The following is a 14991-nucleotide window of genomic DNA, read 5'->3' as shown; positions in this document are numbered from 1 at the left end:
CGAGACGAGCACTTCGGAGCGCGACTTTACTTTGAACGGGCGTGAAATTTGATGCCTCGTTAAAGATAAAGATAACTGGTGTTAAAGATAAAAAGAAGGATTGCAACACACGATGTGATCTTCCGTTCCGTTAAAATTGAACATTATCTCGTGAGCTAATTCAATGAACGTAGCCGCGGAAAGTAGCAATTTTCTCGTCAGGAGGACAAGCGCGGAAACTTTAATTAACTAATTACATACGATTCTCTCGCCCGCGGATTCCGCAAGGTACCGACGTAATTGAATCGAGCGCGAACGGAGGAGAGATATATCGAGATATATTTCCCGTACAGTTTTAATCGGAAAATCCCTTCGATACTTACAAGACATCTATGGGGGATTGAGGAGACCACTCTTGACGAGGCCGTGCCTTGTTGGGCATTTGCGTTTGTTTGTACGTTCACATTGTGGGAGTTTCTGAAACAACCAAACAGACCATCTTGTTAGAAATACGTTGGACAATGTATACACTCTGTCACTCTGTATCTAATAGCGTCTAATGGTCTTACAACATAGTTCGAGCAATGTAATTCGCCCTGCATCGCGATATTTTAAATGGCATCGTTATTCCGCGATGCAGCAACGCGCTAAAATTTTGAGAGTTTCACTTGATAAATAATAACAGCATAGTTTTTCGTGGCAACAATAGGGGCGTTAGGACGGTGCTATGGGGAAATCAAATGCTTTTCAGGAGGTCCCTTGGTGACCCAGTTGCGCGACTCGAAACTTGCATAGGGCGTAAATAGAATCACTCCGGTGGAATGGCAACTTTTCTCATTCTAAACTGTCTGTTCGCGTACTGTTAAAAGCTCCGTAAATATATCGCAAGCACATCTCAGTTTTATATCTCCATCTTATATTGCGTCTTATATATTTTGTTAATCACGTGTCAAGCTTCGTAACGTTCATCGCAGGATTTATATAGCGCGAACGTTATTACGTTCATCGACACGGTTAATGTCTTTACCGTTAAAACAGCCGTGTGCACCTCCCCGATATATCCTCGGATATATCTTTAAAACACCGTAAACGTTCCGTTCCTCGAGAGAAACGGGAAACGATATCGATTTATGTTCTATACGTTTCCGTGTCTTTATGTCTTTCTCATAAATAAGCGGAGATTGCGTTTTCTACGGAACAACCAATTCTTATCGAGTATATATCCAGACTTTTGCTCATCGAGCGCGCGCGCGGCTCTTTGGAAAACGACGCGACGGATGCATCGGCGCATAAACACATGTATCCATTTATCTACACGACATTACGACGCGTGTACCATTACGCTCGTTGATATATCGCCGTGTTCTATTCGAGAGGGAGATGATGATCTATGCACTCGTACATTCGCGTTTTTCCGTTGCGCCACGCGGGTCGAGTACACATAATACATAAAACACCGATGTATAGGATAAAAAAAAGAATATATATAGAGAAAGAATCGAATTTCCTACTGCTGGCCTTGAATACATTCCAGAAACCTATATCGATCGGATAATGCACTTGACGGAGTTGCACTCCGGGGTTGCTGTCGATTCGTTTTGCCACGTAACTATTTTCATCTACGTCAGTCTGGTGACCGTCTGACCGTTGCACGAAATAACAAGGACACGTCGCCGTCGCGTCGCCGTCGCGTCGCGTTGGGGGATGAATCGATATATCGAATGCACGGGGCTCCGGGGACGGGTATGATGTAACTCACGACATTCTTCCGCTTGCGTAACATCGACCCTCCGCGAGACGACGAGAGTGTGGATAGAAGATAGAATTAGAGACGAGCACACTATATACGGAAACGAAATTACGCTCTATTTATCGTCGAGACGCTCTCGGCGCGCTACCCGGACATTCCGCTCGCTCCGTTCTATACTCTTTTTGGATTTGGAGCTGGGACGGAGGAGCTGGGACTTGATATCCTTGACAAACCGAGAGTATCATCGTCAGAGACGGATAAGATGGTCTTATGCATGGAAATGAGGAATTAAGGTAAAAAAGGATATCAAAAATTCAGAACCTAAACGCCGCCCCAAGGTGAGAACAAGACAAGAAGTTAATTCTCAGACATTCCTTCGAGAATGATTTTTATCTTCGGCTTTGTCTCCCTTGGAATTTGACCTCGGATTAATCAAATAATACCTATAACTAGATAGAAAACGTGGTAATGACAATGTTGCATGTGTGTTTAAATAATGGTAACAGCAGGTAAATAAATAGTAAATATCGATCGTAAATTTTCTATCCAGTATTCTATCGCATTTCGCATCGCAAAAAAAAAATATATATATATCTGTACTTTATAGGTAAAGAATGGTAACTTCGTTATTAGAAATTTAAAGAAAACAAGATTTAAAGTTGATTATTTCTATGAAAATTTCCAATACGACTTGTTTAAAACGTTGTATTTTAGAAACTAGTAATAATGAACATAAGATCCTTTACCATTATACAATTTTAAACTCCTGATGGTATATTGGAAAAAGTATTAACTCTAATTTTGACAAAAACTGGAAATACGATTCTTTACTTCTAAGGTTCAGACATAAGAACAGGAGGATATTATTATTTTCTTAACGGTTATTATTCTTCCAAATAGATTCACAATGTATTCGCAGAATACATGTAAATTCCAGTAGATTGCATGATTTCTGGTCAGCGTCTATGAAAATCGTTCAAGGGTTACCGCTACTTTAACGACCGCTTTGGAAGTTGCCGGTCGATGTGTCTGAAGCACGCGAAAACGGTAAAAGTTCGGCCGCGCCGTGCCGGCAACGGCATAAGGTAGCGGCTGCGCCCGCAATCGATACTTTCCCAGAAATTTGCAAGTATGTCGTGAATTTGACAAATCGGTTAAACGGAGCGAAAACATTTTCCCATTCGACCGCACGAAGGTGTATAGGAATAACATGGAAAAACAGCATTTCTGTGTTCTTGCACGGAAAATAATATTCCGTCTTGTATTTGATACGATCCCAGTCGGATACGATCTCCAAAATTGTTGAGGTAAAAATAGCACCTGTATACAAGACGTTACATTCGTGTTACCGAAAAGAGATTTGGGATTGCCAAAGGGTTGGCGATTATGCGGATTGTGCTCGAAATTGAACGTCGCCAGATAAGGCAGCCTCGAATAAGTTTGACGGAAACGGCCATTTAAATAACGGCACGGTAATCGAGATTTGCGTCCAAACTTACTTTCCCTTATCGAAGGGTCAAATTATTCTGCGGGCCAATGAAAAGGCGGCATTGCCGAGATAACGCGCCATTTATCAGCAAAGGGATGCCCGTTCCTATTTTAGATAAATGTTATCTCTGTGCCGCGGCTAAGCTTCGTAAACGTGTACATATAAGTATAGGATTAAGCGCGAACCTGTATCTCTTATGCGAAGCCAAATGAGGCAAAGGAAGATCCTTCAGAAAGGATTCGATTGCCTTAACTGATTTTGAAAGCTAACGAGAGACTTCTTAGATGCAGCACGATTTCTGGAATCCGCAGTACTATGCTTTCACAGTTCTCTCTTTCTCTCTCTCTCTCTCTCTCGTCAAAAATACTTGACATAGTTTCCGATTTCATCATCGAGTGCCCTTCATCGACACATTTCTGCTATATAATCCAAGAAGCGGAGGTCAGACGTCCAAAGGTTATATACTTTCCACATATACGGTGAACCTTGAACTTGCTCGACTCGTTTTTCCACGTTTTAAATTCAGCAGATTTCACGTTTTATCCCAATCATTTAATCGTGGCCCGATGAAATCCGATAAAATATCCCGGCCGCGAAATGTACGTGAACGTAAATCGATATTTTTTTTCGTATTTCACCTCGTGGCGCGCGGTTTACTTTGCAGTTGTAAATTCTTAATTTAGCACGAATCTAGTTTAAATTCAGTGGGACGCGTATACCTGGCAAGCACGAATTCGAACATAGCGTGAACGAAGCTTCGGCCACACAATTCGCATAATCGATGCTGCAAACCCGATTATGGTAATTTGCAGGGTTAGATACAGCTCGCGCTTTAAAACTTTAGAAAGCAGCCGGCGCAACTAGAACCGCTTCGGTCTTTTCAAGGACAGAGACGCGTTCCGTTATCTCGGAGTATCCTTTGACCTTTCCCATCCACATTATACCCGTAGTCATTCGGTTATTTAGTATATCCGGCCACATGAATAACGTATAAATATCTATGGCATTAAAGTCACTGACGATGAATCGGAAAGATTTTCCCCGAACGTGTGTGTTACATCGTTTTTGTCGTGTCTTTTACATAAGTAACACGCAATAATTTACGTTACGACAAGTTAGGAAAATGAGATTTTGCTCCAGCGCGCGTGCGTTGATATCGGATAATTGCGGTGTATGATCGATATACCCCGCGGTAGAATCTCTCAACATCTCGCCGCAAATTACGTAATTATTCATAACGCGAATGGCGCTAAAGCATCCATTATGTTTGACCAGAAAACCGATACCGTGTTACCAATCATGTCGTAAAGAAGAAGAATTTCAGGTAATGATATTTGAATTGTTCATACAAATCGGGACTACCATTTACAGAATGAATTTTTCAGCAACTGAAATTGGAGTCTACCCTCGAGACTAAATTGAGTTTATTTAACATTCAATTGTACTTAATGTTTTATCTTTGCGCGGTCAGACCTTTTAATATGGAAAGCTCTCCTGAACTAAGAGATTCGAATCATTCCCCTGTTCTCGTTATTCGGACCACGCGATGGTCCCGAAATAAGATACGCGCAAAAGAAGAAAAAAAAGATCGGTTATGCATACTAATGAGACAACTCCGATGATGATGCCGGTGATAACGTTTATATTTGTATGTAAAAGCAAAGAGGCGGCTAGAGATCTCTCCACAGGGAGGATGGACTAATTGCGACTGTTTAGTAGCTGCAAAAAAACAATAAAACTAAGCGTCACTTAGAATTATTCTCCATCTATCTCCTAAAAAAAGGAGAAACACGGAGATATCTCCGGTTGTCGATATTTGGATGGGAGATTATTCAAATCGGACAAGGGTTGATCTTACCCTTTTGTCGAGAGTCAGAGGTCAGGGATTGGAGATTGAGTTGTGGGGCATCGCGGGCGCAGACCTCGCAACCTCTTCGTGACGCGTTCATTAATCGGAGTTGCGTAGGAGAATCGAGCTGTACACGTGCGCGCGTGAGCGGCGTAGGCGTACGAACGATCGAGAGGGTGGTAAACGTAAGCGTAGTAATAGTAGAGGGGTAGTAGTAGCGACGTTCTACTCCGTCCTAACCTGGCCTGGCTTATTGCCGCCAGACTGATAGAGAAAGAGAGACAGAGAGAGAAAGAGAAAGAGAAAGAGAGAGAGAAAGAGAGAGCGCATGCGCACTCGTCGCTGCATACGGCCACTGAGTCAAGGTCTTGCCGACTGGCGATCGACCTGACCTCGCTTTTCTCCTTAAAACGAATAACCGGCGACGAAACATCGATCGGAGACATACGCAAATGCGTATATTCGACACCCGCTTGACATTTTTTTCAAGAGGGCGCCTACTGTTCGTTATGTTCGCGCCGAGACGATCGTTCATTTTCCCGCGCGATGCCATCGTTCGTTTCTCCGTTCATCAGTTTTTAATCAATGAGCCTCTTGATTATGCTGCTCCATAGTTCTCCGTAAGAGACCCGCGAATAAGAATACACCGGATCGTGAGCGCGTGTCGAAATAACGAGCTGGCTCGCCCGCGCGCCGCGAGTAGTGAGAGTCTATTATTGATCAGACGCACGTAGCGTCGCCCACGCGAGGACGAGCGTGGACGACACAAATTAGCCCAAATACATTTGTAAACGTATCTCGGTTGTTCAAACTGCGAATAAGTCGCGCTACGTCACGCAACTGACGCACTCTCCGCTTCGTGAAAAGGCAAACCTCGCGTGATTTTTGTTTCTTCGCGTTTTCATTTTATTAGATTGAGGCAGGTCGCGCTCGCCCTTCGATCCCATTTGTTCGCTACAATCGATATTTGATTAACCGCTAACAGGTATACGCTTCGCTCACGAGAATTTCCGCATTGTTCGATGCTCATACCTAAACGCGGCGCGATAGAATGCTCTACGATTGTCCAGTAATTTAACAATAGTAACAATAAACAATCACAAAAATCTCGCAGACGGGGTTACCATTACGAAACATAAAACAATATCAACGACGAAATTTATTACTTTCGCCAAGTGGTCGCTTCGTATCGTTCATGAATATTCACGAAAAAAAAAAATAGACGTACTGCGCTCAACTATGCGTTCGCTTTATTCGCTGCATCGTTTATGTCCCGCTTTAATTAATTTCTCGTATTTTTTTTTTCGAAAAAAAAAAATAGACAAAGAAAGGAAGTAAATATTCATTGCCGTTAAAGCGGACAAAATCGCGGACGCATCGCCGAGGTCCGGTTTCCGATAAATTCATTGGTCTATGCGTTTATGAATTTATGAATATCGCTAAAAGCTAAAATCGGGTCGGGTCAAAAGTTCACGTGACTTTCCGGTAATGCGGGATCCTTCTGGGTCTCACAATCGCGATGACATAATCGCGGATGATACCGCGATGCGTTCGTCTCGCGCGCAACTCGATATTGCACCGTCCGTCGCGCGTCGTCGGGGAAAAAGGAGATGTGTCGGAGTTTGTGCCGGAAATTTTATTCCGATAGAACGCGACTTGATCCTAACGATACTAATAACTATACATTTTGCCGCCGTTCGTGCTTGGTAACCGAAGCGCTCTATTTTCGAAATTTAATGCACGGCAAGTTAGGTCGCGGCTCATAATTTGCTGCGCGCCGAGGCGCATTACCGCCGCCGATGCATTACAGCGCGATAAAACGTTAATATAACCTGCGCCTTTCTCGATGGGCTCGTAAGCGAACGGCCGTGTAGCGTTCCATACGAGATCATTTATCCCACACGTATTTCTCCTCTCTTCCTTCCCCAGGTCGACGTTCAGTCTGTTACCAGGTATAGATGTCCGTAATCGAATCGCCGCGAAACGAAATCGAGTTGGAAGTCGGAAACCGCGAGGCGGAAGAAGGTTCTGTGCCTTGTCTCGATACGCCCGCGCACTATATAGAAAACGAACTTTATCGTTTCAGGAACCGGTAAAACGACATCATTAGTTTTATTATCTCGCCTCATGGTAAATAGAAGGCGCGAAACTGCGTAAATTTTTCAGCGGAGGGGAAGGGGGCGTTTTACAGCGGGTTCTTCTTCGAGGAACGTTAGACTGTAAAAATGGACTTTACGACGTTTCACGCTGCATGCGGATCTATTTGGTCAACGCTAACTATTTTAAAGGCTTTAAAAAGACACTTACGGCGCGTTCGTAAACATTTCGAGGGATAAGTAACCCTCCCGTTTTCGATGATCAGGCGTGAAAATTGTTTTCGGACTTGTTACGCGTTGCATTTTGCGTATAGAAACGGTTTTTCGTCGAATAATTCGAATGTTATCTCTCCTTTCTCTCTCAAATCGGCAATGTCTAGAACTTATGAGTAAAAATTTACAGGTTGTAGCTCGCGCCGCGACTGGTTCAGTTAAACGTCACACCTCATCCAATTTTTGTTACGTTCTCGCTATACGAGTAATGTCGTTTCTCGCGTAGGTGCCACTCGACCCGCTACAAAATACAATCCTCATAGCGCCGGATTCATTTTACCATCAGTTCCGCACACGAGGCGAACGCAATGGAAAAGGAGAAAATGGAATGGGGTCGCTATACGGGAGAAGCTCCAGCCCGGGCAACTCGACCTTAAATTCTTTCCAGAATGGAAAACTTCTCTGGACACGCTAGGATGTTTCTTAAAATAGTTGGACGGTGTTTATATGCCATTTTTTCATTAGTACACACCGGTAGGATGCAACTGGTAAAGTTCAACCAAATATTTTAGTTTTAGAAGTTCCACGCGCTGCCGACTATCGAATCTCCGAGAGACAGTAATATCAGCCAAGCACGCGAATAGTTAACAATGTTTTACACTTTTTTTTTACAGATATATTTGAAATACTTTAAGGCATAGTTAGAATAACTTGGGAAACGGGAATTAAGATCAAATGTTATATTCGATACGTCGGAACGTTGAGCGCAAGTTTAAGCCCTCAAAAATAAGGACGCGACGGCACGCGGATGAAATGCATTTTGATGAAAACGAGCATAAACACGATTAGTATCAATTAGAATGTAGTTAATATTATTCGCGTACAAAGAGAGAGAGAGAGGGAGAGAGCTACATGGGAGCGCGAATCAAGTTAATTATCGGGGAGTGCTTCCTCGTGCCGCCCCGCGCAGCTCCACGCCAGCAAAAAATGCGCGAAAGTAAAGCCGCTTTAAAAGTGAGTTAATACTTTAACAATTGCGAAAAGTTTTGCACGGGTTCGGAGTAGGAAGGGAGCAAAGGTCCGAAGCCGGATCCTCCATACTCTACGTAGTTGCGCTTTAATCCATTCAGCCACCGGCTCAACTTCTCCCGGCCATTTTGCAACTTGCTCGTTAATGTTGTTTCGCGGGAATCTACTCCTCGCGAGAATGGCCCACAGACAGGACGCATAATGGAAATAATCCATTCACTTATCTCACTGAGAGAATGTCTGATTAATCAAATCATTAAAGCCGCCTCCCGATGTTCAAAAGGTTAAACGGACCGTTAATACACATGTATTTGTTCCCATTACATACTTGTTTTGCTACAAAACACGGGATATGATTCGTTCGATCGTGGAAACGCGTGGGTCGACGGACGATAAAAGCGCGGGGAGTTGCCCTCAAGTTGCGAGAGGAAACAGGATATCTGGTTAAAGGAAATCACGTGGGTGATGTCATTCAGAAAGAAAGAAGAATAATCGACGAGTGCATGGGTCAAACCGATAGGTCTCTAACCACCCACGAATCACTCTGACAACTGATTCGAGCGATTCAACTTTATTGCAGCCGATATTGCAATGCGACGGGGATCGGCAGGAAGCCGACGACATTTCCGAAACACGCTCGCGTGTTTCGGCCGGTGCGTGTCACCGTTAATTTTAGTGTCTATTAACTCTGGTGATTTCACGCATCGTTTTTTTTTTTTTTTTTTTTTTTTACGACGCACCGGCACGTACTTCCCACGCCCACGCCGCATTTTACAGGTCCACGAGTCTCTCGTCGTACATAGCCCCCTCATTCATTGTCAACGGTGTAACGTTAAATTTAGTTCCGCGCCTACGCACAGAGTTAATAATGATGTTTTACGCAGCTAAAAGTTTGTCCCCGTTTATTTTCCGTACGCAGGAACGGCAAAGAGATTTCTTCGAGAATTTCCACGGAAGTGCGCCGCAAAAGAGGAAGGAGAGAAACGCGCGGAATGTTTCCACGTACCATTTGTCTCTTAAGAAAAATATATTAAATGTTTTTTTCTTATTTAAAAAAAAAATTATGCTCCGCGTTTCTTTCAGCCCTCTTACGTTTGCGTTTCAGAGAGACTCGAGCCCGCGCTACTGAAATATTCATGAGCGACTCTCTCTCTCTCTCTCTCTCTCTTTCTTAAACATCTGAAAAAAATGTCTCGTATTTAGCAATTATTCAATTGCTCGCTTGCCGTGACAGATTGAATAAACGCGAAAACGCGAGATTCTGTTATAACGAGCGCGAAACTGTTGGCGAGTTTTACTCCAATGATAATTTCATGATAAAATCATACGACTCGATCGTTGTATTTCTCTCTTTATTTATATTGTTAATCCAATTAAAAACTTGAAAAATTCTAGTCTTTTTAAATAACGAGTGTGAGTGCAAGTATACAGCAATCTGAAATTCGATCAGGCATATATGCTTTTCCCTTTATTGTACTTTATACCGTTCTCTGCTTCTAGTAAGGAGATAGACTGAAGTGTTCGATATCGTATCACACAGTCTCTTTTATCCTTGAAAATGCCGATGTATCCAGTAGGCGAGCGCCCGGAATTTCTCCGGGAACTATCCCCCGAGCGAATTTATTTCTCTTATGGCTCTCTTGCTTAAATTCGCCCATGCTTCACGTTGTCGTGAATTTACCAACTCGTGACTTCCACCGCGCGCGTTTCTCGCGCGAGAACATAACCGTTTAGGCGAGAAAGCTAACCATACCAATATTATTCATACGAAATAAACAAGAAGATTTAATTAAAGCACCAGCCACGGGTAAAAATCATTACAATTCCCCACCATTTACAGAAGCTCGTTACTCTAGCCCGATTTAAATCATGTTAAATAAATAACGAGAGAAAACCGACCGAGTGGTCTCGACATCTCCGTGACGTACAAAATCCTTATATTTAATGTAAAAACGTCCGCGCGCATGTTTGCACATATTTCCCGTATCTCGTATAAAATTTTCTCCACCCGATACCCGGTAATTATCACGAAAACGTCGTGTAGAATGGAAGAATTCGCGACGTGAAATTTCGCGCAGTTCGGAGATTCGAATTGATCGCCGCACCGTCACACCGTAACTCCGTGTTCCATGTTGAAGGCTCCCTGAATTATTCTTCGAGAGTGATGCACGTACCGTGCGTGCATGTGTGCGGAGACTCGCTCTCCATCGTTTCGTCTCTGTTTCCCCGAATCGGATTCGGAATCTGAGCGCGCAACAGGGTAATTGCAACGTTTGTCGGTCACGTTTATTATCGAACAGCGAATATATATTATCGTTAATGAGATCCTTCGACATGTTGTTCTAATCCTAATTAAACGAGTCGCTCGTTACTGCCATTTCGCCCATTGCGCAATCATCATTTGTATATACGCATCACAATAACGCAATATGCTAATCTAACCAGCGAACGATTGAGAAGCGGAAATGTAGGGGGAAAAAATCTGTCAAACTTACCGTTCCGCGTCGCGCCTAGTTTCACAGACTCTCGTACTGGAAGTGGAAGTTCAAAATCCATGCATGGCGAGGGTTGGAGAGCGTTGAGAGTACGTTGAAACTCTGCAATAGAATGAAAATTAGCGTTATTAAATTTGTACTTGTTGGGGGCAAATTAGAATAGTTAATATTAAGTAAACACGGTACGATTCGATACACAGAGTGTGCAAACCTATACAAGATGTAAATTAATTATTATTTATAACGTGACACACAGGGTAATTAATAATGTAACGATGTAATCAATAATGAGCCCCGCACTTAATCCGCGCGCGCACTGCAGCTCTCGTCGACCGTTGAGTTTTCGGTGATGAGATCGAGCTAGAGAGATAGGCAACCAGTTTCAATTTCCTGCAATCGTTCGGATAGTCAGCTCTAGGATTCTGGTTTCATATACGCGCGGCAGCGGAGATGAAGATAAGTGAAATTCGATGATCGAAAGTCTCGCTATTACGGCTCTCTCTCTCTTGTTAATCAATTCTGCAGCTATTATATTGAAACCGTTGCAATTTGGTATTAATAAAAAGAGATATAAATGTACATCGTTTTATCAGAGCTTCCATAATTTAGCAGTTTTATTTTATTCCTCACGTTTTCTCTCGCATCGATCGAGATAAGCGTCGATTCTTCTTGTTGTCATTACTTGAGCCGGAGTAGTTCGATTCCTGAGGAAACGTGGAAGGAATCGAGTTGTCGGTAATGCATAGATAACGTAACGAGCAAGATTCGCTGCTCTGCTTGCGTTTCAGCGTCGAGAAGAGAAACTCGTATAACGTTGCGACGACGTCTCGAACGAGTCTTTAATTGGAATCGGATAGAAATCGCTACAAATCCGTACGTTTCCTGTTCGCTTCTTCTAACAATACGGCGAATCCCCCGAGAAAGATGCTCCACCAGTTCGTTAAATAAATCGACTTCCGATGAGAAACAAGTGGGTTTAAGGAAAACCTTTCCTCTCGGTATTTCAGTAAAATAATACGAATGCGCGCGTTAGGAAGTTCAACGTAAGTTAAAAGAAGAGAATATTTCGTATCTCGCCGGATCGAAACGCGAGACCTGATTTTTCTTCTATTAGATTCTTTGCTCTTAACTTCGAATCCGCCGAGCTTCTACCTTCTCGAGTTCACGGAACCTTTCCAAGTATTTAAGCGAGGAAATATATATATATAACGTTGGAAAGGCTGGAAAGAAGTCTCGTCTTGTCCAAGCGTTTCTTCACGCGCCCGAAGACGTTCTTACAATTTCCAAGTCGTCCCCGTTCACGGCTTCGAGTCACGAAGTGAGGAAAAACATTTTCCGAGCAAATTGGAACGGGGATAGCTTAGCGTCGGCGAGATGAAGGAATAGCGGTATGTCTGGCGAAAAGCCACGGTGAATTTGTCTGCCCGAAACGAGTTTCTGGAACCGCAACAGAGCGCGCGGCACGGGCGTTGCTGTTTCACAAATCATCTGATTTTTGAAACTTTCACAATTATCATTCATCACTCGCAGGGAGCAAATTTTCCCGTTGCGTTGCGCGTGCCGACGATCGTCTTTAACATTGTGCTTATGATTATTTGTCGGCGACTTTCGTAAAATATAACAAATTTACTTAATGCTATCTCCAAAGTGATATGGGACATCGTATCGCAAATTAGCATAAACACTGCAATTGGCTCGTAACTCACTCAAGGATGACGCTCTTCCGGTTTGTCGTTATCTTTGGATCCCGACGCTAATTAATAAACCTGCGATTAATGTCGAGCCGACCGATTGAAAATTAATGGCTTCAATCGTTGTCACGCGAATTAATTGCCTCGTCACTGCGGTACGCGGATGAAGTTGTTATATCGTGTAAAATACGTAAAATACGAAGGGTCGCGAAAACCGATAATAACTTCCTCGTTGATAAGAATATCTCAGGCACATATGGCTCGTATTCAAACAAAAGACAACAATACGGACGAAAATTGAAATTTTTTTCCAGCGGATTTTATTATGTCCGATGACACAACCAACTATGCTAACATCGTTAGTATTCCGCGATATTTATCGAAGCTCATATCGTACGCTTCTCATATACAGTATACGTTGAAGAATGTTGAAAAATGTGAAACACGGTTTTCTTTGTACACTTGATATGAAAAACTATGATCCTGGATAAAATATAAGTACCACTGTTAAACATGTTTTCGCTCGGGGAAAAACGGTACATGCGAACAACGCATAAACGCACGATTTTAATAGATGAAAAAATTTCGGGATTCTGGCATTTCAGAGATACGCTCGTAAAAATAAACCCCGGAATCAGCGATTTATGATTCCGATGAATAACGAATTAGAAATGCGTGTCGCGTGAAAATAATAGCGAAGTGGAGCCTAGCGTGCAGCATTCTTCTAAAAACGCGACGTTATTTATAACCGCGGTTGAAAAACTTTCTTTCGTAAATTGACTGGTAAATAATGAAAGTAACACGTCAACCGGCGCGCATAATCGTATAATTATTGCATGCTCCCAACGGCGTAGACACTATATAATAAGACATTTGATCGTAACACGCGACCTACGGGAACCAGCTGAGTCACACTTAACACTTCTTTCTTCGGCGACCGCGCACGATTTTGCGTGTTTACGCCCGCGCACGCGAAGCCTTGGACAGCAAAATCGCGGATTTCTTTCCTTTCCCCTGGAGATTATTCATTCTCAGTGTTTTCGGAAGAAATGTCCTACATAAGGGAGGGTATATCGATACCCTATTCTTTCGGCGCCACTTGTGGCAGCAGCCGTCCTCGAAGCCAGATGTATCGGGTGCTCGGTCGTTCGGGAAAAATGGGAAAAAGAGGCGACGCGACGCGGGCGCGATGAAGGAGAACGTAGAATTGGGTCGAACACCCACACACGAAGGCGAAGCGGAGCCGGCGCGGCGCGGACGCTTGACGCGCAACTTCCGCGTTATCACGACGAGAGATTCTCGAAGAGAGCTCCGCGGCAACATGCCGCGGGCAGTTTTTCCTCCGACGAGAGATATCACATCACATCATATTTTACCCCACAAATCCCACCGTATCCTGATGTTTCTCCATAACCGGGCTTTTTTCCTTTTACGAGGCAATGATTCCGCCCGTCCGCACACACACATACACGCGCACACACACACAGACACGTGCGTAGCGCCGCCCGAGCAGCTTTCTTCTCTCTCTCTCCTTTATTCCTCTCCTTAATCGATTCCTCGTCGTGTCGTACGGCGCGCTGCTGCGATGTTGCGCGTGTAGATATCGAGCTTAATGGATTAAGGTAAGGAGGAAGCGCGCTCGCGCTGCATGCGTCTTGTATCATCCATTTGTGCTGTACAAACGGGCACGTCTTGCCCCACAAAGACGGATTTGCATCCCTTGCTCAACACGCTTACGCTGTTTATGACACCTCGCGGCGCTACCTCGGGGCAGCGAGAAAAGAATGACTCGATACGGCTTAAATACACGAATAAGATAAAGTTGCGCAAACGCACGCGAGACACGGCAGGTAACGCGACTTATCGCTACTAATTGGACAGCAAGCATTTTGCCGCTGAAGCGCTCGTTGTAAGCAAGACGATTGAGCATAAAGTCACGCGCGAAAGATGTGTCGTGGAAGGCGTACACAATGTAAGACAAATTGCACCGGCGTAGCGGTGAATTATTCTGAATTATTCGTCATACCGCGACCCCATATGTCGGGGCTCGTTGCAAATTATGTATACGCTTGCAGAATGAAATGGCAAAGGCTTAATGAGGAACTGGTTGTTTGATGTTACGCATTAAAACGCATATTTCTCCTACGTCTCTTTTTAATATACCTCATCTTGCTGTTATATTAATTTATATAGCGAAAATCAGTGAAAGAGAATTCAAATAAGATACAAGCGTTCGGACACAGAAATATATTATGACCCGTATAAAAAAAAAACACGACACAAATAACAAGTTAGTAAAATTATTATTGTTATTATTAATAATAACAATTAATTAAATAAATTACTTTCTATTTATAAATTTAAGCGCAAACGCGTTTGATCATGTTGCAATTGTACAGT

General features: G+C 43.3%; 1 protein-coding gene across 1 annotated transcript in view; it reads right to left on the bottom strand.

Moving 5' to 3' along the window:
- LOC112462217 (heparan sulfate glucosamine 3-O-sulfotransferase 5) overlaps nucleotides 1-14991 on the bottom strand; it is a 39881-nt gene that overhangs the window by 12049 nt on the left and 12841 nt on the right. Inside the window, exons 2-3 of the mRNA XM_025027861.1 lie at nucleotides 10901-11002; nucleotides 363-456 (exon numbers count right to left, since the gene is read on the bottom strand). Of these exons, the coding sequence (XP_024883629.1) occupies nucleotides 363-421 (59 nt within the window). The 5' untranslated portion in view covers nucleotides 422-456; nucleotides 10901-11002. The remainder of the gene's footprint in view (nucleotides 1-362; nucleotides 457-10900; nucleotides 11003-14991) is intronic.

Source organism: Temnothorax curvispinosus, unplaced genomic scaffold (assembly GCF_003070985.1).
Source record: "Temnothorax curvispinosus isolate PA1 unplaced genomic scaffold, ASM307098v1 QBEX01012062.1, whole genome shotgun sequence".
NCBI classification, from domain to species: domain Eukaryota; kingdom Metazoa; phylum Arthropoda; class Insecta; order Hymenoptera; family Formicidae; genus Temnothorax; species Temnothorax curvispinosus.
This window is presented reverse-complemented; position numbering and strand designations above follow the sequence as displayed.